Below are 25,393 nucleotides of genomic sequence, written 5' to 3'. Positions count from 1 at the left end.
GCAGTTGTTTTAAAATCCAGCTGGGGGCAGTGTCCTCTTTGTATAGGATAAGTGATGTCAGGTGACCGCCTCCATCGTGTATTTACGTGGGTGTGTGTGTGTGTGTGTGTGTGTGTGTGTGTGTCTCTCACCCCCGCAGTAAACCCAAGCCTCAGACTGTTACAGGAGAGTTTCCAGACAGTTTGATCAGCCGCTGTCAAGTGTGTATGAAGAGGCTGTGAACATATGACTGACAAGAGCATCACCTGACTCCTGACGCCTCACACCAGCAGCCAATCACAACCTTCCGCTGTGATCCACTTTCCTTCTGGCTATAATCTATTTCATGATTAGGAAGAAAATTCCAAATTTTTGATGCAATTTGTCCATAAATTCTTCTAAAGCTAAACAAAGGATATCAGAAAATCTCCTAAATTAAATTAATCAGCAGCACATGTATCCAGTATGTGGATAATACATCTGTACAGATAGTGCAGCTATATTTTTCGTAATGATCTGAATGTGGAACAAGTCAAAAAAACCTTTATCAGATCTGCTCCAAAATTCAACAAATTCTTCCTTGGTTGACACCTAACACTATCACGTCTCACCCATTCACTCGTTCTTGCGTTCTCTTGCTAACAAACACATGCAGACAATCAAACTGCAATGAAGTAATGAAATAGTACGGACATAAACAGCATAAAAATACTCTTGACTCATAGTCGTCAGAATGAGACAGAGCCATTACTCCTAGTGTCTGTTTGTACATATTAGATCTGTACATATGTTTGACTTTGTTGTTTTCCTGAATAATTCCCAAAAATTTTAAAACAACCACTTTAATTAGATCCACAACAAACTCCCCCATTTACTTACATTCGGGTCTTGCTTGGACCAGTGTGGATGGGAAAATGACATATGATTCAGGTGCATGTGTAGTGTTTACATTATGATACGAGAATCCCCAAAATCTCAAACACTAGTGTCTCATCGGCAGTTGAATAATATTATGGTGAGGACTTTGGCGAGGCAAGAATCAAGGTTCATCCAAATGGAAACCAGGATTTTTGCCCGTTCAGCTTTGTACTTGACAAGTTTATACGGCTTTTTATAAAGAAAGACATATAGACCAGGGATTTACTGTGAAAAATACTAACCTCATCATGGGTATTTGTAGGCATATAAGTAGGGGAACCATGGTATAAAGCCATTTAAAAATGGATTTCTTGTGAACATGCAATTAAAAACATTCATTGTCACAATCAAATGGAATAATACAATAATTGTATGATATTCAATTGAATTAATTCATCTATTCCAAACCCTTGAATGAATCTTGAATGAATGAAAAAATGATAAATATCTCAGTCAATGTTTGTGCGAGAGTATATTTTTAAATAAAGTAAGAAAATATTTTTTATTTATCCCAGTTAACTCAATTAAGCACCACATTTCCAATGGTGATATATCACACTCTCCAAGATATGGAACAGAAAATAACATTCATGCTTATGTAAAAATAGTTAAATGTACCTCACAACATGTGTTGCTGATAGCTCATTCTCACTGATTAAAAAAAAAAAAAACAGTTTAATCCCATGTTTAAATGTGTTTAGTTTGGCATTTAATCCTAGGTCAAATGACTATGCAATAGACACAGGGTTTTATAGGTCTGGCATCAATGGGAACATCATTTAGAATTTAAATTGAACCCATTTCATTCTTAAATAAACAATGTACCCAATCATCATGTAGATAATGGAAAATGTAGCTTCTCTCTTTCTCTCTATATAAATATATATATATTTATGTATATATATATACACATATATGCGTGTATACTGTATATATATATATATATATATATGTAATGAAAACTATGCCGGAAACAAAAGTACTAACAGGAGAATGTACTTTCACACACACACAGTCGAGGTAAAACTGTGGATTATTCTATGTATAAATCAGCAAAGGTACCAGCTAATTTACTTCATTATTGTAGACTTTTAGTTGCAGTAATTAGATCAGTATCACCACTGACAATGACCTCGGTCATTAGGTGCTGTACTGCATATGTATACTCCCCACTGAGACTATAACTACAGCAGTACTACTACTAATATTACCACTGCTGTGCACTGTTTATGGGGGTGAGGCAAAACGTTCATATGCTGACTAAGAAGTAGTAGCAATAAAACTTGGCATTCATTCATTTCAACCTTCTGGGATACTATTATTTCCTCCCACATTTCAGCTAACTGAGCTCATTTGAGCTAATTGTCGATTTAGTTAGACTTAGTTTTAGAAACATTTCGTGAACATGGAAGACATGGCACCATGGTTTTCAGGTTGTTAGCGAGAGTTCTGAAGATGAACCTGTGTGCAGGACGTCCTGCCACAGCCGCCACGCAACAAAACACTGATCGTCTTCATCACATGGTGATGGATGACAGATGGTTGACTCTTAATCAGCGTGCAGAGAACATTCTGCACAGTGAACTTGGCACGCCGCTCGGTGGGTGCCACAGCTTTTGACCCCCTGATCGAAAAGCACACCAGGCTGGCCATGTCGCAGGAGAACTGTCTCCTGCGACATCCTGATCCAGCTGGTTTTCTCAAACGGTTTACTAACCCAGGATGAGTGTTGGTGTCCGCCTTCCAGCCAGAGACCAAAAGGCAGTCCACGCAGAGGAACAAATCTGCTGTTGTGGATTATTCATCAAAGAAAAGGCTGCAACACTGAAGGAAGAAGTATGGAAACTACAGTTGTGACGATGCCTATGAACTTCTCAGCCCACCCTCATTCATTCTCCAATTTTCTTTAACAACTAAACAAGGATATTTTACTTCTTACTATTACTAGTACTTTTACCGCTAATACCAAAATATATGACATCTTCAACTGCCAATGCTAGACAGGAAGTCAGCAAAACTTCTGATGCGCATATTTACTCAATACTACACTACTCTGAGTTCCACTACTATTGCAGTACCACTACTACTGTAGTACCACTGCTCTTTACGCCACAGGAAGTACACTTTCTCAGGTCTCAGCTGAGACACTGGTTTGTCAGCTCTGCTGCACTTCCTCTAACAGCCAGCTGGTGGATGAGAAACACCTGGCAACACCAAAATGAAGACGTCCCATCATTTTCTGCACAGCAACAGATACTGAATCTCCCCGACTGGAACGAATCAGAACAAATGATTTTCTTGCCTCGTCGTCTAACAACTAAACAGTAACTGAATGTGTGACTGTATCATTTTAGTGATCTGTATTATATTTTGTATTTTAATAAAAGGTATAATTAAATATGATAAGTGACGTCAGTTTTTGCTTCGACGATTTGTAAAAACAAATAACACCAGGTTTTCAGTGGGAACACTTCAGGATACATTAAGAATTCTTGATTTTAATGAACGGATTAATCAGGATAAATAAATTAGATCAACACGTGGAGTGGTTAGCAATCAAGGAGACCTGGGTTCATCAAAACAAGGGCCTTTCTGCATGGAGTTTGAATTTGCCAGGTTCTCCTGTTTCAATCAGATTTTTTTTTCAGAATTCTTTAATTTTAGAATTCAGAGGAATTCAGCTTAAAATTCAGGAATTTTTAGAATTCTTTTTTTTTTTTTTTTAAACATGTGGCCGCAACAAACAATTATTTTCATAATCAATTAATCTGTTGATTATTTTCTCGATGAATCAAGTACGTGTTTCCTGTTTACCAAACCTGGAAATGATGATGATCACAAATGTCTTGTTTTGTCCACAAACCAAAATGATACTTCATAAAATAGTCACATTTAAGAAGCTGAAAAATCACGCTGTCATGTTAATGTATAAAAGTTGTGACCTATAAACTTTCCATATCAACCACAGGTGAACCTTGGAGGTACCTTAAGGCAACGTTCCCACAACCAAAAATTGTTAGCTGACAAACGATGTTGACGGACCAGAATTTTGTTTAATTACATTTTTCATTTAACCTTTATTTAACCAGGTAAAAAAATAATTGAGATCGAAATCTCTTTTCCAGGAATAATGTGTGTGTGTAACATCTGTAGAGGCCACTCCCCCTACAGTCTCAGAGCAGAGGATGAAGCAGAATTTTACATGATTTAAAAACACTTTTTTAATCACTGATATTTGGTTAGGTGGTTACTAATACATTTCCATGTAGAGTGACAAAGTCATAAGTGATATTTTTTTATCACTTTACCGTGACTTTAACTCCAAACGTACGTTAGTTGCCTGTTTTGCATAACTTGTTTTTCAGGTTTTGTCATATGCAATGTGTTTTTTGCTGTGTAAGTTGTGGTTAGGGTTTTCCCCCCCTGATAATGTCAGTACATTTTTATCCATATTTTCATGGAGCTTATTTGTTAATAACATAAAAAAATATTAAAACTAATATATCACTGAGCAGAGTTTTAAGTGTTAACTAAATGCACTGAGTCATTGTGGAAACAAACACTCAAAGCATCACAGGGAGAAGGAGTGATGTCATCACTTCCCCATCATGCCCCTGCATGTGTTTGTCTGCGTGTGCTCATGCCAGCAGCTCTTTAGTGATGGCTGCTTGCTGTTAATGTGTAACCAAGGCAACCAGCTGCTGTTAATGGGTTGTTTATGAGTCCAGCAGAGAATCAAACTTTAGCAGGTACAGTGATCAAAAAGAGCGGGGGGTGGGGGGAGTCAGTCCTGTCCTCGGGACGGACAACAACATGATCACACTCATCCGTCTACTTCACTTGTTCATGAGTCGCGTTCGCCCATGAAGTGAGAATCACAGGTGAGACAGAGACAGCATGGAGACGCAACAGTCAAAACTCCTCACACAGACGAGTCTCATAAATGAGCTAAATAAGTAGTATTTACCTGCTGTCTCTGGGAGAGGGCGCTGTAGAGCTAATATCGCCCACAAATAAACAGCATTAACAATACTTTATGGCAACAAGAATCACTATATACACCAGGGGTGGCAAACATACGGCCCGTGGCAAGAACTGGCCCAACAAGGGCCAGTTCCGATTCGGCCAACAGGATGAATTTGATCCTGAAATAAAATTTCACATTAAGATTATAATCAAATCGTAATGTGAAATAATATTTTTCCATGGTTTTGTAGAGCCACTGTGATCTGCAAGTGGTAATACTTTTTATGTCTTAACTATTATTATATTATATATATATATATATATATATATATATATACATACATACATATATATATATGTGTATATATATATATATATATACATTTCTTTATTTTTTACTTTGAGGTTATCTGGTGCCCCTCCAGTAGATGGCGCCATAAGCAACCACCTATATGGCCGGTGCCTGTGGTTGTATTACAATGATGCAGAGGAAAAACTCCATAAAAATCAGTGTAAAAAAAATTGGAGAAACAATGTGATCGGTCGTCACTCCATCTTCATCTCCATGGAGATATTTTCATCTCCAATTATTGCACTAAACTATCTTCTCCATGTCGCTTTCCGGATTGTTGCAGCTGACGCACTGATCGGCTGTGTTTCACGTGTAGCTCAGTATAAGTAAATTGAAAATGTCTTTCTCCTTAGTTTTATTGACAAATCAATCCATCATCAATAAAAAGCAGCGCCGATGTAAATAAATATGGCTGAGAATATCGAGAAGAGCTCAAAATGTTGGACTCAACTGCTGAAACTAAGGTTCTGCTCTGAAGCTTGAATGTGAGTGAATCTTGACTACAGCATTCACATATAAGCAGGCTTTGGTTGTCTACAGATAAACAGTCTATGTGGTGAGCAGAAGAGGTAAAACCTACTTATCCATGTTGACCCTTGTGAGACAGTGATGCAATAAGCCTCTCCCAGTCTTGTGCGTAGGTTGATGCCTTGCTCCAGGGTTAGGGTTCTCTGCCAAGTTGTCACTGGACATTCTCAGCGAGTGACCGAACTATCTGATCCTTCTTATCTTGAAATCTTGGAAGACAAGTTCTTACAACCTGTCAGCTTGTAAAGGTGCTCATTGGATATTTTCACTGGTCAGTAGATGTGGTAGATCTTCCTACAGTAGTTCTTGAGGAAGGCGTTTCTTATGTTCACGTCTCTCTGCCCCACTCTTCAGCACTCTATCACTGCTCTGAAACAAATGTAAGCTTCTTCTGGTTTGGTTTTTGTGCACCTTTGTCAATAGATCATTGAATATTCTCCAACGCCATGAATCGTTATACTCATTACTTTGGTCTTTTTCTTGTTAATGTGAACAGCGGCTTTCTGTGCAAAGCGTGACAGTCCGTATATGGTCAAATGTTTGATAACCCAGTCAGTGGTTAACAGGAACAGGATGAGCGAGAGAATACGCCTCTGTCAAACTATTACTGAGTGGTTATAATAACAGTCGTAGAAGTTGAACATTTGATGGGGCAATTCCATCAACTCTGAGAATCTTCCATAAGCTTTTCTGTGAACACTGTCAAAAGACCTTCTTGAAATGATTGGATATTCAGAGGTACATTCAACTCCAGGCTCTACTCTAATCCCATGCACAAAGCTATTGTTGGATTTGCCAAATACGGACGTTGCTTCATTGTACAGGTTTGGAGAAAGACATTTGTGCTTATGTTCGTATCTGGAATTAAACACTTGGTGCTCAGTTGTGAGTCAGAGCTGTGATTGTGTGTTGTTCACGTTTTTCTGAGCGTTTTCCTGCAGGATGAAGTCATGTTTGTTCTCACTAAATGTTGAGTGGGCGACTCTCTGCTGCTGCCTCTTTGTTTAATGGAGATATCAGCAAGTGCTAATGAAGTCTGCTAATCCTCTGAACGCTCCGTTAATTCCTCTCCACATTCCACCGTTGTATTTGTTAAAGATGTGCACCAGTGGTGGGAAGACTCTGCGGCTGCCGATAGTTTTATTGTTTTATTGCTCAGACTCCATTTAAAGTCAATAAGGACTAATGGACATTTGTTTAACTCGAATGTCAGCGTTCCTTCATCGCCTCACAGCCCACCAGTTGTCAATCAATACAGCGCGTCATGTGACCTGCTGGAGGAGGAGACTCTGGCTTCAAAACTGCAACACTCAGAGGAGTGAGACCAGAAACAAGCCCAGAACCAGGACCAGGACCAACAGCAGCAGCAGCAGCAGCAGCAGAAACCAGAGGAGCAAACAGTAGAAACTTTTCTCTTCTTTCTCTTCGTTCTTTGTTTCTTCACCAAGTTTGACGTGTCTGTACTCAGGTGCTCTCGTGTGTTTTTCTCCCTCAGGTATGCAGTGTGTACGTTATCCCTCCATCTTCATCCTCATGGTGGTGGTTCTGTGTGGTCCGGTTTCCTCTCAGTCTGACAGAGACCAGGACCAGGAGCAGTACCAGAACCAGAACCAAGATCTGGAACAGGAGCTGCGTAATCATCAGCTGCTGCAAAGAGCTCGGAGCGCTGGACTCCTGACACAGGTGAGACATCCGATCAGTCCCAACATGTCCTTCACCTGCAAAGACCTTGTAGATGTTTGTGTTGCCCTAAAGACATGTAGTGGTTTCAATTCAGTTTGATTTCCACAAAGATTGAAATCTTGATATTTGGTTAAAGATAAACATCCACAGAACCAAACACTTTCTTTTACCTTATACTAACTGTTTCCACTCTGTATGCTAAGCTAGGCTAATCAGCGGCTTGCAGTTTGGACACCTTAAAGGGATAGTTCAGTTTGATGCTCAATGAAACCATGGCCTCTAGTAGGGACACCAGGTAAAAACTGCTTTAGGCCACTTAACAAATGGCTCACCTAATAAAATCTGTCATGACACAGCCTTTTTATTTTCAAGGCTGGATCCACACTGGATACATGTGTGGTGCATCTGCATGAGCCACCCTGCCCATGTGAGACATGAAAACAGAACCAAACCAATTTTTTTCTTTTTTTTACTGCAAGCTGCATGTGTGTGTTCACATAGAAATAGACAGTGAAATTAATCTGCTCCTGTTTCAAAGTAAAAGCTTGTTGGCAGAATGTATTTATCAACAAGGCTTTTACTGTGAAATACCAGGATCACTTTACTTCCAATATGTTTAATTTATATTTCAGAAACCAGGTGAAACCCAGGTGGTTGCAGTTTTGCATAGCTTATCTGTCTTACATATAGCCCCTTTAATCTTTAAAGGTCATGGGTATGTTTTGATGTCAATCTCTCGTGAGTAAGATGCTCTAAAGGTTTTGATCCAATGTGGGAAAAAAATACTGCAGATTTTCTTCCACACAAATCTTTCCTGTGACAAACAGACAAATTAAGCGAGTCCAGGACTGAACTCTGAGGTTCTCCATCGTTACACTGAATTGAATTAATCTGAGGAAATCTTCAGTCAATCTGAAATTAGTGTAAGTGATTTGTTTGATGATACAGGAGACGATTTTGTTTTGCCTATATGTCCATATTTATAACGTCGCGTTCAGCAGTATATGTACCTATTTCATTATGGCGGTGCTGCTGGTTGAACATTTAATGAACATGAACACACAATAAGTCATGAACAGTGGACTCAGCGGGGTAAGAGGGAAGATGCAGATGAGCTTTTGCGTTGTTGTTTGAGCTTGAATGAGCTGCAGATAATTATCGGGACCGCCTATGGTGAGAGATGCTGCAGGGACAAGAGTGAACGGAACATGAGTTCATCTGTAGCAGCCTCATGAGCGCGGCTGCCACTGCCGCTGAGCAACACTCCGACATCTGCTTCTTTGAGTCTCATAAAACCTACAAACGCAGTCGGGCAGCTGGAGCTTTTGATCTTTACACATGGTCTTCATCAGCTCATTTAGTCCTTTTGTGAATGTGTTCAAGTTCACTTTTTTTCCCTTTTTCCTTGGGTTAAAACTGAGGCTTTGTTTTATACAGTGGAAACGAATGGTTTGTTGTTGACATCAATCTGCAGAGAAATGAGCCTGTGAAATCCCAAAAAGCTTCAGGCAGGAGGAAAAGTGTTTTAGGTTTATTGTTGGCATGGATGTTAAACTGGTTCTGAACTGCTCTACCCAGTTCTGGACTTGTTCTCAGTGTCATTGTTTTTTCTTAGGAGTGGAGTAAACGTGCAGTGGAGGACTTGCTGGCTCAGATGTCGCTGCCTGAGACCAATGGCCAAAGGGAGGCGGAGATTGTTTCCACAGCAACAGGAGGAAGGAGGACCATGGAGCGGTCCATTGAACCCCCAAACAACATCCCCCCGCGTGAACGCAAAGCCGGCTGCAAGAACTTCTACTGGAAAGGCTTTACTTCCTGTTAATACCCCACCCAGGTTGGTATATATGTGACAGTTTATGTGAGTGTTATTTTAAATCTAAACCAGGTGTCAGATTAAGCCCCACCCTCTCATTTCAGTGTCAGATTAAGCACCACCCATTTACCTAAGTGTCAGTTGAAGCTCCGCTTAATACTGTTTTTTCTTTTATTTATATATTTATATTGGAACTCGGACGTCGGAATAATAGGAAATTAAGTTACCGTTGAGTTCACCGCGTTCCAGTTGAGAAGCCAAAAAAGCAAGACTTATCTCGGGTTAGACATTGCTAGCAATGCCAGCAGCCATCGTGTCCATGGTTAAAACAGCACTGTGTGTATGACTGATTTACTGTGAAACAAACACAACCGAAGCGTTACTGACAGTAAAAGTAGCAGTGTTTGTATGGTGGTAGTATAGTATATGAGTCACAGTTTATGTGAGTATCCCTTTAAACCCAAACCTATGTGACTTACATTTTGCTTCTCACCTGTTGATGTTGTTGCTGGCAGCGGAGGTCATGACTTCACCGGACCAACGAACCAATCCCAGACCTCCTGACCGCTGCCTCAGCCTCTGGACGGACCAATCAGCAGCTCTGTGCCTGAAGTGTACCTGAATAATTATCAATGATATTATCAATTAAAGATGAATCAGTTAACTTTCCGTCTCTGACTGTCTGTGTGTGTACCTGGTATTCCTTATGCTGTGGGGATCGGAATCCAGTCCCCATAACGTAAACGACTACATTTTAAGGTGAAGACATGTTTTATAGGTTTGTGTGTGTGTGTGTGTGTGTGTGTGTGCGTGCAGGTGTGTGTGTGTGTGTGTGTGTGTGTGCGTGCAGGTGTCTGTGTGTGTGTGCGTGCAGGTGTGTGTATGTGTGTGTGTGTGTGTGTGTGCATTTTAACAGCAGCAGATTACGGTGTTTGAACAGAGAGAGAAGATGAAGACAAATTAACCTTTAATGGAGACAGGAAGAGCAAATATTGACTGAAGACAGCAAACACTGGTGAGAGTGTCTTTTGAGTCTGTGTGCGTGTGTGAGTGTGTGTGTGTTTCCAAATCTTATTTTTCAAGTTTAATGAGAATATAAAAAATGTCTGGATGAGTATGCAGACTTTTTTTTTGTTTATTTATTTGCTCGCTGTTTAAAATATTAAATAACAAGAGAGTTACATAAGAGATATACAAGAGATAAGAAAGAGAGCGAGCTGCAAGGACTTAACAATTCACAAATTGAAGTATTATATTGTATTTATTAGGCCTATACACACAGTATCATCATCATATAAACTGTTTTAATGTGAAATGTATGTAGGTGTTATTAAAATGACCTGTATGTCATATTTGACGTCATACACAGTGGGAAAAGTCATGTTACGTAAGGGAGAAGCTGAGAATAAGAAGATGTCATAATGACACAATAGCATATATGTATAAACATATACAAATAGATATTTTTACATATCTATTACATATATTTCATACATACACATTTTGCTATGGGTATTTTCTTTATGTCATTTTATCCTCTGACATTATGTTTATCACATATGAATGTGTATCATATAACTGTCAAACCTCAGCGACTGCAACAAAAACACGCTTTTAATTCAAAAATAAACAAGTGAAACTGGAAAAAAATCGGAAATGATTGAAAACAGATTAAACTCTTATCGAGCAGTGTGTGTATGTGTGCGCGCGTGTTATCTCACTCTGTCACCTGGTTGGTTTGAGTCTCTATGTTTCCACAGTAATGGAATGTTGTGTCTTAGTAGATACAGTTTGTACAAACTGACTTCCTCCACTTCCTCCTTCTGTTCCTCTTCTTCTTCTCCATCATTTGTTATTATTTGTTCCTGAAGAAGATTAAGTCGTTAAAAGCTCACGACCTGCTCACTCATGTGATTCACCATCATCACATACAGAGTCAATAAAAAAAAAGATACATAAACAACATCAACATTATCAACATCATCAAGACCAACAACAGCGCTACGACTGCTAACCTCCATCAAGGCCGCTTATGGCACTTTTCCACTACACAGTCCTGGCACGGCACAGCACGGCTCGACTCTTCGCGGTTTGTTGGGTTTTCCATCACAATATAGTACCTCCTCAATAGCAATTGCAATTGCTTTACGCGCGACACACACACACACACACAATCTAGTGACTTGTAAAGCAGTTCTTTTCGGGGGTACTGAATCATTATAAAGATTTGTTCAGTACTTCCTGGTTGACTAAAGCACAGACTGCAGTTGACAGTCACTGAACTAAAATACAGTGGAAGCAGTTGTGTTGCGGCTCGCCACTCGCGATCACAGGCTTTCAGCAGAGCTGTCGCTAAATGCACCAGACTTTTCTCAGTGCGGTATTGTTCGCTTTGATTCCAGTGTCGCCTGTTGCGCTCATGACTCTTCCAGTGACGACACTCTCTGCCATTGAGTGGCCGGCAGTCTGACGACGTCACATTTTAGCGTCGGCTCAGTTCACTTGGAACCTCACCAGAGCAGGTGCTAAAAAAAGTACCAGGTACTATTGCAACTGGAAAAGCAAAACAAAAACGACCCATGCCGGGACTGTGTAGTGGAAATACAGCATTAGTGTCCGACATCACCACTAATGTCTAATCACTTCTGACTTGGTCCAAAATCTACATCCTCTGAATATTTCATCCAAATCCCACCTTTACTTTTTGAGCTGCACATAAACTTCTTAGAAGAAGTGATAAAATCAGCATTATCACAAACAACATCTCCGCTTCATAAAAAAAAACCCACATGTATCTCGTGTCCTCAAACCTGGTTACTAAGACATGTTTGACCACCTGAGACATCCATGGATGCGACATGTCCTCGGACACCATCGTATAAGTCTCACTGACTCTGAACTTTGTCTCTTTGACGTATTCTACGTGTAAATATGTATGAGAGGGGTTCAAAGGTCTCATCAGGAGGGGGAATTGATGGGGTCAGTGGGGGGGCCTCTGCGTCAGGCCCCACACCCCACTAAGCAGCCGACCAATAAAACACCTCGCTGTTGGCAGACAGATCAAACACGCGGCTGGAGGTGAATGTGTCCATCAGTCCGGACTAATCAATGAGCAGGGACACAGCAGTGGAGTGTCCGTCAAAGTGACACACAAACACATTCATTTACCTCATCAACACACACCGCGTGACCTCCCCTCCGACAACACCCAGCAGGATTCTGGGAGAAACTTTCAGACCGAGAGACAGACTGTAAGAAAATGCCCCGAAGTTAAAGACGTGGCCGATGGTCTGAGTTACGAGAGACGAGGAGCGGAGACAAAAAGCTGAGGGAGCGGTGAGAGAAGACAAGGGGAGAAGGAAATAGGGGTAGTTGACGAGGAGGGGAGGAGGAAGGAAATGAGGAGAAGAGGAGGAGACAAGGAGAGGAAACAAACAAAGACACAATGTTACATTAGAGGAGAATCCAGGCTCCCTATTGGTTCATCACTGTGTGACATAAATGAGTTGATGTGGATTCTGAGTCTGTTTCAGTTAATAGAAGAGAAGTCACGAGGACACACACACACACACACACACACACACACAAAGACAATTTATGATTATTACTGTGTTGAAAAGTTGGTTCCTTATATTTTATTCATCACAAACCGTTTAAACATAAACATATTTGCATGTGACCTCTGAATTTTGCCCTTTTTAAACATATACCTGCCATTTCATGACTGGGATTGTCTGGGATTTTTGTGCAGTGCTGCAGCACTTTGTCTTTGACGATGATGATGGTGTGTCCTTCACTTGTTTGCACTCACATTTCCTCTTGTGGAATAATTAGAGTCAAACAGCTGTTACAGCTGCATGTTTCCCCGCTCCAACACACCTGATTCAAATAAATGGGTCGTTATCAGGCTTCTCGCTAATGAGCTGACATGTGAAACAGGTGTGTTGGAGCAGGGAAAACGGCTAAAAACATGCAGGACAGTGGGTCACCAGGACCAGGACCAGGACCGAGACACTCTGCTGTAGTCGAAACAAACACCAGGTGGCAACGGGTCGTGACGTCACTGGGAGGAATCGGAAGTCCAGTTTTTCAAGCCTCCAGATTCACATTTTCAATGGTTGTTGTTTTGTAACTGGAAAATCAGAGACGTCCTGACCTGACATCATCAGCTGTCGATCACACTGGCATTCATATGTGCCTGTATCATCTGGTGTCTAAGGTATAAAGTTTAAACATAGCTGTTGGGATTTTGAAGTCAAATGAACTTGTAGCTAATTCACTCCAGAGATCCCTCAGTATTACTAACATGCCTCCTCATGCTCATACTTTAAACTTAACAAACATGCACGCTTCAAACACACACAGGTTCAGCTTTGTGATGGTCTCTACTGCTAGATAAAGGACATTTAAAGTCAAGTTTTTAAAAACAAGTTTTTTCAAAAGGAGCAAAGTGAAGATGAGATTATTAGTCCATTTTCTGTTCCTCATTCTGAAGTAAAACAATTTAAATATATTTGTTAATTCCTCTCGCTCTGTGTGTGTTTGTGTGTGTGTGTCCATGTTCCTCTAACCCCAATCAACAGGCTGAACCAATCAGCTGCCAGAAACAGACAGCTGCTGTAATCCTTGTGGTCACAGAGGTGTTTCCGCGGTAACACATATGGACAGGTGTGAAATATGTCCAGTCCTCTGTTGTTGGACGACCCAACAACTGTAGTCCCATAGCCTTGAAGTCCATGACCAGGTGAGATGATGTGATACTGACCACAGCCTTCTTTAAACTTCAGGATTAAACACGAGAGCATGAATGTTTCACTGCATGTAGACGTGAACACATGACTGAGAGGTTACGCTCTCGTTCACAGCTGCTGGTCGAGGTCAGAGAACTGTGTGAGACCTGAGGGCGTTGACTGGCTGATGTCAGGTGAGACACATATGGTATGTGGTTTTCACGTTTAACCCAGCATCTCAAACTTGCAGCCCGTGGGCCACATGTGGCCCTCCAATCGATTTCATGTGGCCCTCCAATATAAAGTTATGAGTCATTTCTGTATGTTTATTTATTTTTTATTTATTTTTAAAGAATAGATTATTTAAAAGGACTTTAAAATAACTACAGTGGACCAAAGAGCTGTACAGAGTAATAAATAAAATACAGAATAAATAAAAGACTAGTGCTGTCAAGAAAGTTAAAAAAAAATGAGGGATTAATTCATTATGTTATATTGATCTAATAAATCTCTTTTTGCACCTAAAAATTACCCTCAACTTGAGGTATTTTCATTTAAATTAATTGAATTCAAATTAGATTAATGCGATTAAAAAAACATAATGTGCTAAATATGACTGTAAATTAATCGCAATTAACACAATAATTTGACACCCCTATAAAAGATAAAAAATATGTTGTTTTTTTTACGTTGGTACGATAAACACGCTCAGACCAGTACAAATGGACGCCAAAATTCAAAATGTCTGACTTCCTGTTGAGTTGAGGCCTCGACTTTGTTGTTCGTCTCGGTCTATAACGTGTTCCCACCAGGTTCCGGGAAATTCGGTGGTGCTTTGGCACCTTTAGGAAGCGCTATAGAGCCCTTGAGCAACGCACGGGTCCGGGCACTGTGCCAGTATCCCATTTCGCCAGACCTGACCTCTGTGCAAAGTTTCAAGGGTTTTTATGCGCGTTAACCCCCGCAGAAATGACCGCAATGGCAATACTGTGAAATACTATCACAGATATTGTTATTGCAATATCATGATGACATTACTGTTATATCATTTTAAGCTCATGTCGCTCACCCTACTGAACTGTTGCTTTTTCCCCAAAAAGTCAGGCTTTTTTTTTTTTCACTTGACTGGTCACTTACTGACCAGACCAGACGCTCAGCGGCCCCCAGGTCATTTGAGTTTGAGGCCCCTGCTTTAATTGGTAGACAGGATATTCACTACTGACAGCTGCAGCATCATTCTGACAAGTCAAAAATACAGTTACAGATATCTGCAATTCAGTTTTTACGTCACTTTTGCAATTAATGTGTATGGAGTTTGTTATTATAGACATGTTCATGTTCAATATCTACATTGTCCCTTTTAGATATCTTGGATTAAGCTTCACATAGTCAGAATGAATTTGTAGAAACTGAAGTCGACAATTCAGTTTGCCGAAATTGCGATTATAGTGAAAATGACATCAGAGTTATCTGTAATAAGTGATTCCAGAGATTCACACTTGGTGATTAAAAGTTATAAAGGCTTCTCATAGACACATGATTCACCTGAGAGACACCTAACAGGACAGGCTGAGACACGTCTGTCTCGTCATCTGTGATGCGTCACTTATTATTTGGTATCTTCAAACCCATCAGCCAATCACAGAGCCTCGTCAGCAGAGGTGTCCTTCATCACACGTTCCTGACCAACAACGTGTTCTTCATTCATGAATTCATTCATTCACATCTTCATGGGTTCATAAAGCTTTCCTTTGTTCCCCATGCATTGACGCAGCCCTGTGGTTACAGTATATGGGTAGATGTTCATGCATTCACATGCTCATATATTCATGTGTTCATACTTTCATAAGTCCAGGCATTCACATGCTCATACATTCATGTGTTCATACTTTCATAAGTCCAGGCATTCACATGCTCATACATTCATAAGTCCAGGCATTCACATGCTCATATATTCATGTGGTCATACTTTCATAAGTCCAGGCGTTCACATGCTCATATATTCATGTGCTCATACTTTCATAGGTCCAGGCATTCACATGCTCATATATTCATGTATTCATATGTACTTGCATTCATGGGTCTCCTCACACGTCACTGACAAACCAATAACTTCTCGATAACTGATCAATAACTTTAAAAACTGACGATGTGTCTGCTGAGGTCCTCTAACCTCCACTTGAGAAACTGAACGTGATCTGCGGGAAGGAAAAATTAAGTGTCAGAGAACGGCTCATTTCACTAAAGCGGGAGGCGGAGGAGTAGCCATCACCATCACCATCATCATCACCATCAGTCACCCCCCCCCCCCCCCCCCCCCCCTCCGCCGTTAAACAGTGACGTCAGTGGGGCTTTATAAAAGCTGCTCTGGCGGGACAAGAGGCAGAAGATCCTGTGACCCGCAGGCAGACAGACAGATAGACAGACCGACAGAGAGACAGACAGATGATGAAGATGGTCTCCTCCTCGCGTCTCCGTTGCCTTCTCCTCCTCCTTTTCTCCCTCGCCGCCTCCATCAGCTGCTCCTCCGCGGCTCAGAGAGACACCAAACTCCGACTGCTGCTGCACCGGGCCCCGCTGCTGAGCTCCAAACAGGTCCGACACTGAGGAACACACACACACACACACACACACTGAGACAGAGACAGAGACAGAGAGACATTCCGTCAGTCAAACTTATGAAACTTAATCCTTTCAAAGTAAAAGTTCGCATTTTCATTCTGTTCTCTTTTTGTTTTACATTAATGTAATTGTTAATGTTTGCTTTTGATTGTTTTGATTCATTAAAATGGATGCAACTAGTTTTAAAATGAACGTTGAAATATGATTCAAAAATGAAACTAAAAAAATAACATACAAGATTTCAAAATAAATGTTAGTCATAAAATTTAGGAAATGAAGGAAAATGTATCATTACACGGACCTGATTTATTTCAGATAATTACAGGACAGGGGATCATTCAGTATCTGAATCACCTTTTCATCACTGATTTTCTTTTTATTTAAATTTGTGTGATTTTCAATATTCCAAATCATTTTCTGAAAAATGTAAAACCATTACATATATTTATATTTGAAATATTAAAATGTCTTCATATTTAAAATCAAGAGACACTTAATCTTTAAACAAACAATCAAGAATGAGTAATCAGAATGATTTTAATCATTTTTGGATAATGGGGCAGAGACGGGAAGACATAGACATTCATGAAAATTAACACAGTTTGTATTATTTTTTGAATTTTATTTTTGTTATTTTGATGTTTGTGAATTATTTATGTAAGAATTTTTTTTAATTATTAAGATATTTAAAATAATATGTTCATGTAGTATAGCAAATTTCACAAATATTAAATGTATGAACTGCCTCACAAGAATGAAACTGAAAAGGAGAAAACATGCAAACGTGTTTATTTATCTTAATTATTTAAATTCAAAAGAGAGATAGACAGACATTTTGTGATAGATAGATAGATAGATAGCTAGATAGATAGATAGATAGATAGATAGATAGATAGATAGATAGATAGATAGATAGTGATGATGCTGGTAACGATGTCATCCTGACATCCAACCACGACCTAATTCGTATCCATGGAGGCATCATTGTCCACATCTGCAGGATGGATGTTCCCTGAGCGCAAAGATGCTGTAGAAAAACAGTCATAGCTGAGTTTTTTGTAAGAGTAAAAATAGATATAGAGGCAGCAGAATTATAACTTCAGAGCTGGACTCTATGTCGAACAGACGACCATGACACGTCCCATCACTGATGTTGTTTTCATGTTTTGACTCATCTGCTTTGTTTCTTCTTGATGTTGTAATTACTCTTATTTCTTTGTTGTTGATCTTGTCTGATGTGTTTTCAGGGTGTGTAACTGCCCTGTTTTCTCAGAATTGATGTCTCACGTCTCTCACTTTGTTTCTTTTTTTTATTTGTGTGATGGCATGTGAATGTTCTCGGACTCGTCTGGTTTCATTAAAGACTGGTTTATCTTGTGTTTTCAGGACGTGTCTCGCTCCTCGCTGGCCGAGCTGCTCCTGTCTGACCTCCTGCAGGTTGAGAATGAGGCTCTGGAGGAGGAGAACTTCCCTCTCGCCGATGGAGAACCTGAAGATATCCATGTTGACCTGGAACGAGCTGCCGCTGGTGCCACCGGGCCTTTGCTTGCCCCCCGGGAGAGGAAAGCAGGCTGCAAGAACTTCTTCTGGAAGACATTCACTTCTTGCTGAGACCCCGCCCCCTCCCTGACACTGTACAAAAACTGTATTGATTGTTTGTTTTAGATTTTTCTGAGATGATTCTTTCTGAATGTTAACACGATGAAACTATTTTTAATTGTCGGTTTGAATAAAATCAGTTTGAAACAAACAGTCGTTCTCGTCGTCTGCTGAACAACAAAGAAAAGCAACATTCATTCATTCATACATTCATCTTCCAACCCTTCATCCTCTCAAACTTTCTAAACAACAACATTCGTCAAAACAAATAAAAAGAAACAATCATCTGAACATAAATAAAACCATTCATCAGAACAAATAATTAAACGGCATCTCTTAATGAAGGCTCATAAACTCAGTGTCTCGACAAATTTATGCTAAGACACTGATATTAAATTGTTTTGATCAACTAAAACAAACATCCATCCACTGTCAACCATACACTAACACAAATAGGACCAATATTTTCCCGTATGACTTATTGTTGTTTTTATTTGTCCATATTACATTATTGCTGTACAATGTGTGTATAGAACGTACAAGCACTACATACACTAATAGAACATTGTGTATCGTGAGCTTAATGATGAACACAAATCACATATTTATTAATAATTTATACTGTTTAGTATGACCTGAGAGTAAAAGAACAGCGGGCCTAGTACGTAGCTCAGTGGTATGCCACATGGTTAACTTTATGTGAAGGGAGTGACCATCCGTTTGTCTGTCAGTCTGTCCGTCCAATTCACTGCTGTCATATTTCAAGTGTTAGTTCCTTGACTATGACTGCCCCTCAGTGTGTGTGTGTGTGTGTGTGTAGCAGCTGCTGCCGTCAGATTAGCAGCTCCTTTCACTCATCAGCGCTTTGTGAAGAAAAGCTTTTAGGAATTAGAGTTTAATGAGAGGTGATAATTGACCACACACACACACACGCGCACACACACACACTGAGGAGCACTTAAACATCAGAACAACAGTAAAAAGAAACTGGTCATATGACAATATCCGCAGGCACATGACACCTTGTAGTTTGTCAAAGTGCCGACACCGTGAAGATATTCTAAGTATAATACGATTATAATGGGAAAAGTAATTAAAAACATTTCAGTGTACACTGCTCTAATATTTTTATATTAGAGCATTTTTTTCGGATCAATTCCCTCGACTGTTTGTTTTGACGCTCAAATACATTAATTATATTATAATAATAAAAACAATAAACGTGAGGAGGGCTACATTCTCATTTCTAATCAACTGCAATCAGGTGCAATGTTTAATCATAAACAACTTAAGAACTTGTTGTTGTAAGTTCTTTTTGAGCGGTGTATTTTGTATTTAAACATCGTAACTAGTATCAGCTGTGAGGTAGTACTAGTTTATGAGCACTGTACTACACCTGGGTTTAAGTCACTTATTACAACATGTAATGATGTAAATATGTAATATATACTGTAGGTTATTTGAATATGATATATGATTTTTTATTAAGTTTCCTTAAGTATCGGAAGTGACAGCACAAGCTAGTAAATTGGAGAAATAAAACCCATACAAGGTCACTCCTAAAATGTAAGACATCATTTACAAACGTCGCTATGTGAGGTTGAGTGTTTGTTGAAAGCTGGTATTTTTTGCGGTGGACTTTCAGATTGTGTACAGCTTCTGTTGTTTTCATGAGGCATGTTCTGGTTCAGCTGTTTGGTGTTAGAGCATCGTTGTGTTTTAGTGAAAACCTTTTCCTGTTCAAATGAGCCGTAGCTCGTCCAAATTAAGAGTCCTGATCCGTGGGGACTCCTTTAAACTTACAATATAAACAAGATCCAATCCAACTGTATTTCTATAGTGCATTTAAAAAAAACCACTGAGTTGACCAAAGTGCTGTACGTCACATAAATACGTAAAACAGACAGGATGTGAAACAATGTAAACTAAAAGCAATATAAAAAGAAAAAAGAAAAATGGAATATAAAGCCAATAAAACACAGAAACAAGGTCAATATAACATATATATAAAACACTAAAACTGTCAACTCTTATACATGAAGCAATGTAGTGGCGTAAAGTTGAGAGAAATTAGAGAAACTTTCAAATATAGTGTTTTTAACAATTTTAACAAATGTTGCTCTTTTAGTGCTTTTTACTGTGTAAGTGTTTTTATTGTGTTATCGCGCTTTTATTGTATTATACTGTTGTGTTTTATTATTTATTCTACCTTCTTAGACAAATTTCCCCATGGTACAATCAAGTATAGTGAATGGACTAGAAATGAATTAATAATAGTAAATAATCGGACCTGTCTGTGTCGTCTACAGTGAATTAAAATAGTATTCTGTATATAATAGTAGACTCATTTCCCCACCACTTTGATCGAGAAGGCTGATTGACTGAAAGTATAGTCTTTCTAAACTTGAAGATGCTCTGGTCCTGGCCAGGCAGGTCCATGAATCATGTTTAACATCAGGCACAACAGTTTCATTTTTATAAAAGCTTAAGTAAAGTACAAACAGCCTCCCAGAAATATTTGCTTCTGATCACTGTCCAGATGTGAAGTTGTCTTCTGAACATCTGTTGGTACAAACACTGTGAGTGCTGTTCAGGAAGTCGGTGACAGCTACGTACATCCACACTGTGACATCATCACAGCAGCAGCTGAATTCACTGTGATCACTTCCTGATTTGTGTGAGAACCAGCTGACACAGATTTAACAACCACTGCGTCACTGAAGGGAACTTAAAAACAGAAATTCTCTGTGGGATTTTGAATGAAGGTCTGCAGCTTTTTCTGTGTGGATGATATAACTTCTGCACGCAGATGACATCCTCAGGGCCAAGGTTACAATAGTTTGGGATTTTTCATTAGTTCTAGTTTTATTTAATTATTTAAAATTAGTTAGTTTGAATTAGTTTTTAGAGTGGGTTTGCTGGTTTTAGGGTTTAAGTTCAGTTTTTATAATCGGAGTATTGGAGTGTTTGCTAGGTGCAAGGTCATAATAAGTATTGTATAAAAAAGCAGCAAAAGATACCATTTTAAAAATGTGTTAGGACAGATGAACAAATATAACAGTCTACAAGAAATTAACCTGAAGTGCAAAATGTGCATCATACTGCTGAGGCTGAATTCAGTCAAATAGCCAACACACTAAAGACACTTAATAACATAAATAATAATAATAATAATAATAATAATAATGATGATGATGATGATGTCATTATGAATGAATGAAAATGTTGTCTCAGATACAACCTTTCAAAATTTGCGGCAATATATGATATATTTTTGGTGGATATATCATATATTGTTAATTTATTCTTCAACCTGTCTTAGGAAAACGTTCCCATCTAATTTCCTCTGTCCTTATGTGTTACCCACAGATAACTGCTGTTGTTGCTGCATTTCCATGACTTTATCATTAGAACGGGTACAAAACACCCCAGGTGGTAAACAATCACAACAATCTTTGACACCTTTTTCCCCCTAAAACTGAATATAAAACATGACTTATCGCCTCCGCATGCTTCACTCATCCTGATGCAGCAGGAGCAGTGCGCTCATCAGGTGACTCTGCAGGTGCCTTCAATCTATCTCCAACACAAAGCCGCCATGATGTCGTCAGAAGAAGCAAGTGTTTCTGTAATGAACAGGAAGCAACAGCTGCAGCTACACAAAAGGTCTCAGCCGCCAGTCAACCCCGCCAGCCAATCAGACGGCAGCTTTTAAACTCTTTCAATAAACTTTAACAAGCTTTAATTACAACTGAAAGCTTCACTGGAAGAAGACAAGCACTGCCGATGAACTGTGTGTGCGTGTGTGAGTGAATGCTGCCGATGCCATGTTTCACCTTAAAAAAATATGATTCATCAAAAACAAAGGGCAACTAATCAGCTGCCATTTACAGCCACACACACACCCATGTAATACCCACACATGTCCCATGCTGACGTCAGCAGCAGCCAAAGAGGTCAGAGGTCAAACTCCCACCAGTATAGGTCTGGGCCAGTCACAGAGCAGAGGAAACAAAGACAGTCGCTTTGGTAACGTTATCAACACTCTCCAGGTTTGGGGGGCGTGTCAGGCCTTTCTTGAGTCTGGATCATGATGGATGGAGAGTCTGTGCCCCGAGTGCAGTCTGCAGGTACACGGCGACAAGACAACACAACGATGACATGAGGCGACAATCCAACAACACAACACAGTCACCACAGTCCTGAACTGTTTTTGTCCCAGAGATCTACACCCAAGTCCCAAAATCTACATCTAGTCCAAAATTGCATCAAGTTCAGAGACCTCTAAATCCAGTCAAAAACTAGACCCAGAACTAGAATTCTATATGATGTACAAACCTAAATCGTGTCCCAGACCCCTACATTAACTCCACATACCTCTACATCCAGTCCAAAATGGCAAGTCATTTCAACTAGTCCCAGACCTCGATATCTGGTCCAAAACTTTACATTGAGTTTTACTCCTCTATACTGTAGGTCTATGTTAAATCTCAGCATTCCGGATGCAAATTCAACAAGCTGTATTCATCACCATATTTTATTTAAAAAAAATGTTGTCCTTTTTATTTGAGGTAAGGAAACAAAATCATTGTCTTTGTCACCTCTTTAGGGCCTTGTCAGGACCAGTAGTCCTCATGGAGAAAGAGCCTTAAAAGAGCATTTTGAGGGTTAAGACCTGGTTTTAGGGTTAGTACTAGAATTGAGTTTAGGTTAGGGTAAAGGTAAGGGTTAGGCACTTAGTCATGATGGTTAATGTTAGAGTGAGGGGCTAGGGAATGCATTATGTCTATGAGGGTCCTCACTACGACTGCTGCACAAATTGTGTCTGTGTGTGTGTGTGTGTGTGTGTGTGAGAGAGAGAGCAGTATTGATATATTGTACAGAATGTATGCATTATTATTTTCCAGTGACACCCACAATATTATAACACATGTAATCATGTAATTATGTAAAACCAAATGCAACAGTTTAGTAATAATGACATTCATAGTAATAATAGTTATAATAATAATAATAATAATGTAGACTAATCTTGTCGTTCCTATATCAATGCTTTTTATCAATTCAGTGGTTGTGAGACACACAAGTGCTTTACGACTTGTACTCCGACCGATGTGACCAAAGTCATGACTTCTTCTAAAGCTGTTAATGACATGGCTTCATGTCTGATTAGCCGCAGGTGTGAACACACTGAGACACAGGTACCCACGGTGACGAATGTCTCACTTCCTGTGGTCTCCGCTCGTCCTCCTACAGGTGTCCAAACGGTGCCTTTTTTCGTCTGGGAGAATCGTACGTGCTGAATTCAAGTCGACTCAAGAGCCAATAGAAAATGATTGCCATTCAGTCACAGCTGCTCTTTATTTCTTCATCAGTGACGAGTGAAGACAGGTTCCTTTGTCTCTACCTCAGTCTTCCTCAATGCTGCTTCTTTGCCTCCTCTCCTGAATCTTCGTGTTGGAGGATTAAACAGAGCTTTTTCTTTACTGATAACCTTATAACGGGGCCAGTATTGTTTTATATCTGCAGCTCACGCCACAGTTCACACCCCATGTTGTTTTCTTGATTAATGTAGTGGATAAAGTTGATCTTTGACCTCATGTAAACTATATGTTTCTCTATCACTAAAATAGCAGCATCAGTGTCTGAGCCAACATAGTTAGTTTTCTTGAAGGACGGAAGGAAGAGGAAGGATGGGTACAAATCTCAGTTCATCCTCTTCATCACATTCACGTTGAGCCTCAGGTCACATGTACTATTTGTAGCTCTCTGCTGGACCTGGCTGAGACCTTTAAAGCAGTGGCTAGCAATTAGTGGCCCGTGGGCCAAAACTGGCCCACCAGCATCAGTACCTGGTCCGGCAGGTGATTAAACAAATCTGATCTTAAATGATTCCAAACAAAAAATGAAAATTTGATATCGAGTTCAGAGCTTTTATTCTGAAATAAAATATGAACTGTTTAAGTAGATTCTGTCGCTGGAATTGAAAGTGAACCTAAACTAAATGTTTGGTTTGAAAAATAAAAACATTGCTGTTGTCATGGACAGTAAATGTTGGTGAAATAACTATTATCATATGTTAGGCTCAAAGAAGAAGCAGTAATTCTTAAAATTTAAATGATGCACAATGAATATTAACAATAAGTACGTAACTTAGTCGCATGTGTCTTCAGAACAACGTCCACATTATTGTTAGCTTAAGCAAAAGTGGGGTTTTTGTTTGTGACTGAAGCGGTTGAAGGCACTTAAACAGTTAAAAACAACGGGATGTGTGATATACACAGTATGTTGCTTTGAAACCATTGATATTTAACAGTCTACAGTTGGACTAAGCAGTGAGAGAGTTGAGCATTTTGGTTTTACAAACAAATAACAGGATAATAACAGTCAATAGTGGATCTTAACTGGGCTGAGGGCGCCCTCTGTTGTTAGAAGAGAAGATTACACCTCATGTTCCCCCTATTTTCTAATTGTCATTTCTGCAGCAAGTAATTGTGGGGTGTCGTTGTTATATATACTGTATATAGTTTATTTATTCATATTTATATATTTTATATGTTGTCTTTATTTGCATTCAGAGAATTCAAACTGCTCTTATTAAGGCCAGGCCACCACTGAGAAACTCACTTACTTACTGCGCAAATTTGACAATACTATAAATGATATTATTATTTTCCTTCTATAAACAATGCAACTCTTATATTTAGGTCTTTATTTTTAAGGCTGATTTAATCTCTACTTTGTCTGCAAGTACATTTGTCAATAACGTAAACTGAGGGAAAACTCTGGTCTTTATCCCCTCCTAAAAAGTTTCTTTTAAGAAATAAAACAAAAAAAAGTACTTTAACATACATTTTAATTTGATTTTGCAAACTTTGTAAAGACAATAAGTCATTTAACGTTTTCTCAGAAGCTAAACAAAATTTCTTAAAAAAAATAATAATAATAATTCTAATAATTCGTCTAATAATTCATATGAAAAATATCAAAAAAGTATTAATGTCAATAATAATCGGTTCTGTTCAACGTGTGTTTTCAGTCAGCAGGTGGCGCTGTTTGGTCACAGTGGACAAGAACCCTCACATTACCAATGATGCACCTGCAGCACCAACCATTCCTCACAGATCTGAAGGGCTGTCACGTGTCTTCATACGTTTTCAGACCTGAGGTCACGTGAAATCGCCTAGTGAACTATCACATACC

The 25,393-nt window shown here is 39.3% G+C and overlaps 3 protein-coding genes across 3 annotated transcripts in view; all 3 read left to right on the top strand.

Annotated features, from left to right (window-relative positions):
* Positions 1-1,729, top strand: part of col4a3 (collagen, type IV, alpha 3) — a 38,597-nt gene extending 36,868 nt beyond the window's left edge. The window contains exon 53 of the mRNA XM_058635031.1: positions 140-1,729. Coding sequence (XP_058491014.1) covers positions 140-221 — 82 coding nt within the window. The 3' untranslated portion in view covers positions 222-1,729. The remainder of the gene's footprint in view (positions 1-139) is intronic.
* A 5,315-nt stretch (positions 1,730-7,044) lies between these two features.
* sst1.2 (somatostatin 1, tandem duplicate 2) lies at positions 7,045-9,903 on the top strand. Its single transcript, XM_058634479.1, has 4 exons — positions 7,045-7,143; positions 7,239-7,426; positions 9,042-9,260; positions 9,755-9,903. The coding sequence occupies exons 2-3, from the start codon at positions 7,241-7,243 to the stop codon at positions 9,246-9,248; spliced, it is 393 nt and encodes a 130-aa protein (XP_058490462.1). The 5' UTR covers positions 7,045-7,143; positions 7,239-7,240; the 3' UTR covers positions 9,249-9,260; positions 9,755-9,903.
* A 6,442-nt stretch (positions 9,904-16,345) lies between these two features.
* sst1.1 (somatostatin 1, tandem duplicate 1) lies at positions 16,346-18,341 on the top strand. Its single transcript, XM_058634399.1, has 2 exons — positions 16,346-16,564; positions 17,978-18,341. Exons 1-2 carry the CDS (start codon positions 16,415-16,417, stop codon positions 18,200-18,202), a joined length of 375 nt encoding a protein of 124 aa, XP_058490382.1. The 5' UTR covers positions 16,346-16,414; the 3' UTR covers positions 18,203-18,341.
* The last annotated feature ends 7,052 nt before the right edge of the window (positions 18,342-25,393 follow it).

Source organism: Solea solea, chromosome 7 (assembly GCF_958295425.1).
Source record: "Solea solea chromosome 7, fSolSol10.1, whole genome shotgun sequence".
NCBI classification, from domain to species: domain Eukaryota; kingdom Metazoa; phylum Chordata; class Actinopteri; order Pleuronectiformes; family Soleidae; genus Solea; species Solea solea.
This window is presented reverse-complemented; position numbering and strand designations above follow the sequence as displayed.

What these genes read in the sequence shown, in the direction of transcription:
- sst1.2 (XM_058634479.1), top strand. Translation starts at nt 7,241, where the DNA reads ATGCAGTGTGTACGTTATCCCTCCATCTTCATCCTCATGGTGGTGGTT. An exon ending in GCGCTGGACTCCTGACACAG is followed by an intron (nt 7,427 to 9,041) that starts GTGAGACATCCG and finishes GTTTTTTCTTAG; the next exon opens with GAGTGGAGTAAACGTGCAGT.
- sst1.1 (XM_058634399.1), top strand. Translation starts at nt 16,415, where the DNA reads ATGATGAAGATGGTCTCCTCCTCGCGTCTCCGTTGCCTTCTCCTCCTC. An exon ending in CGCTGCTGAGCTCCAAACAG is followed by an intron (nt 16,565 to 17,977) that starts GTCCGACACTGA and finishes TTGTGTTTTCAG; the next exon opens with GACGTGTCTCGCTCCTCGCT.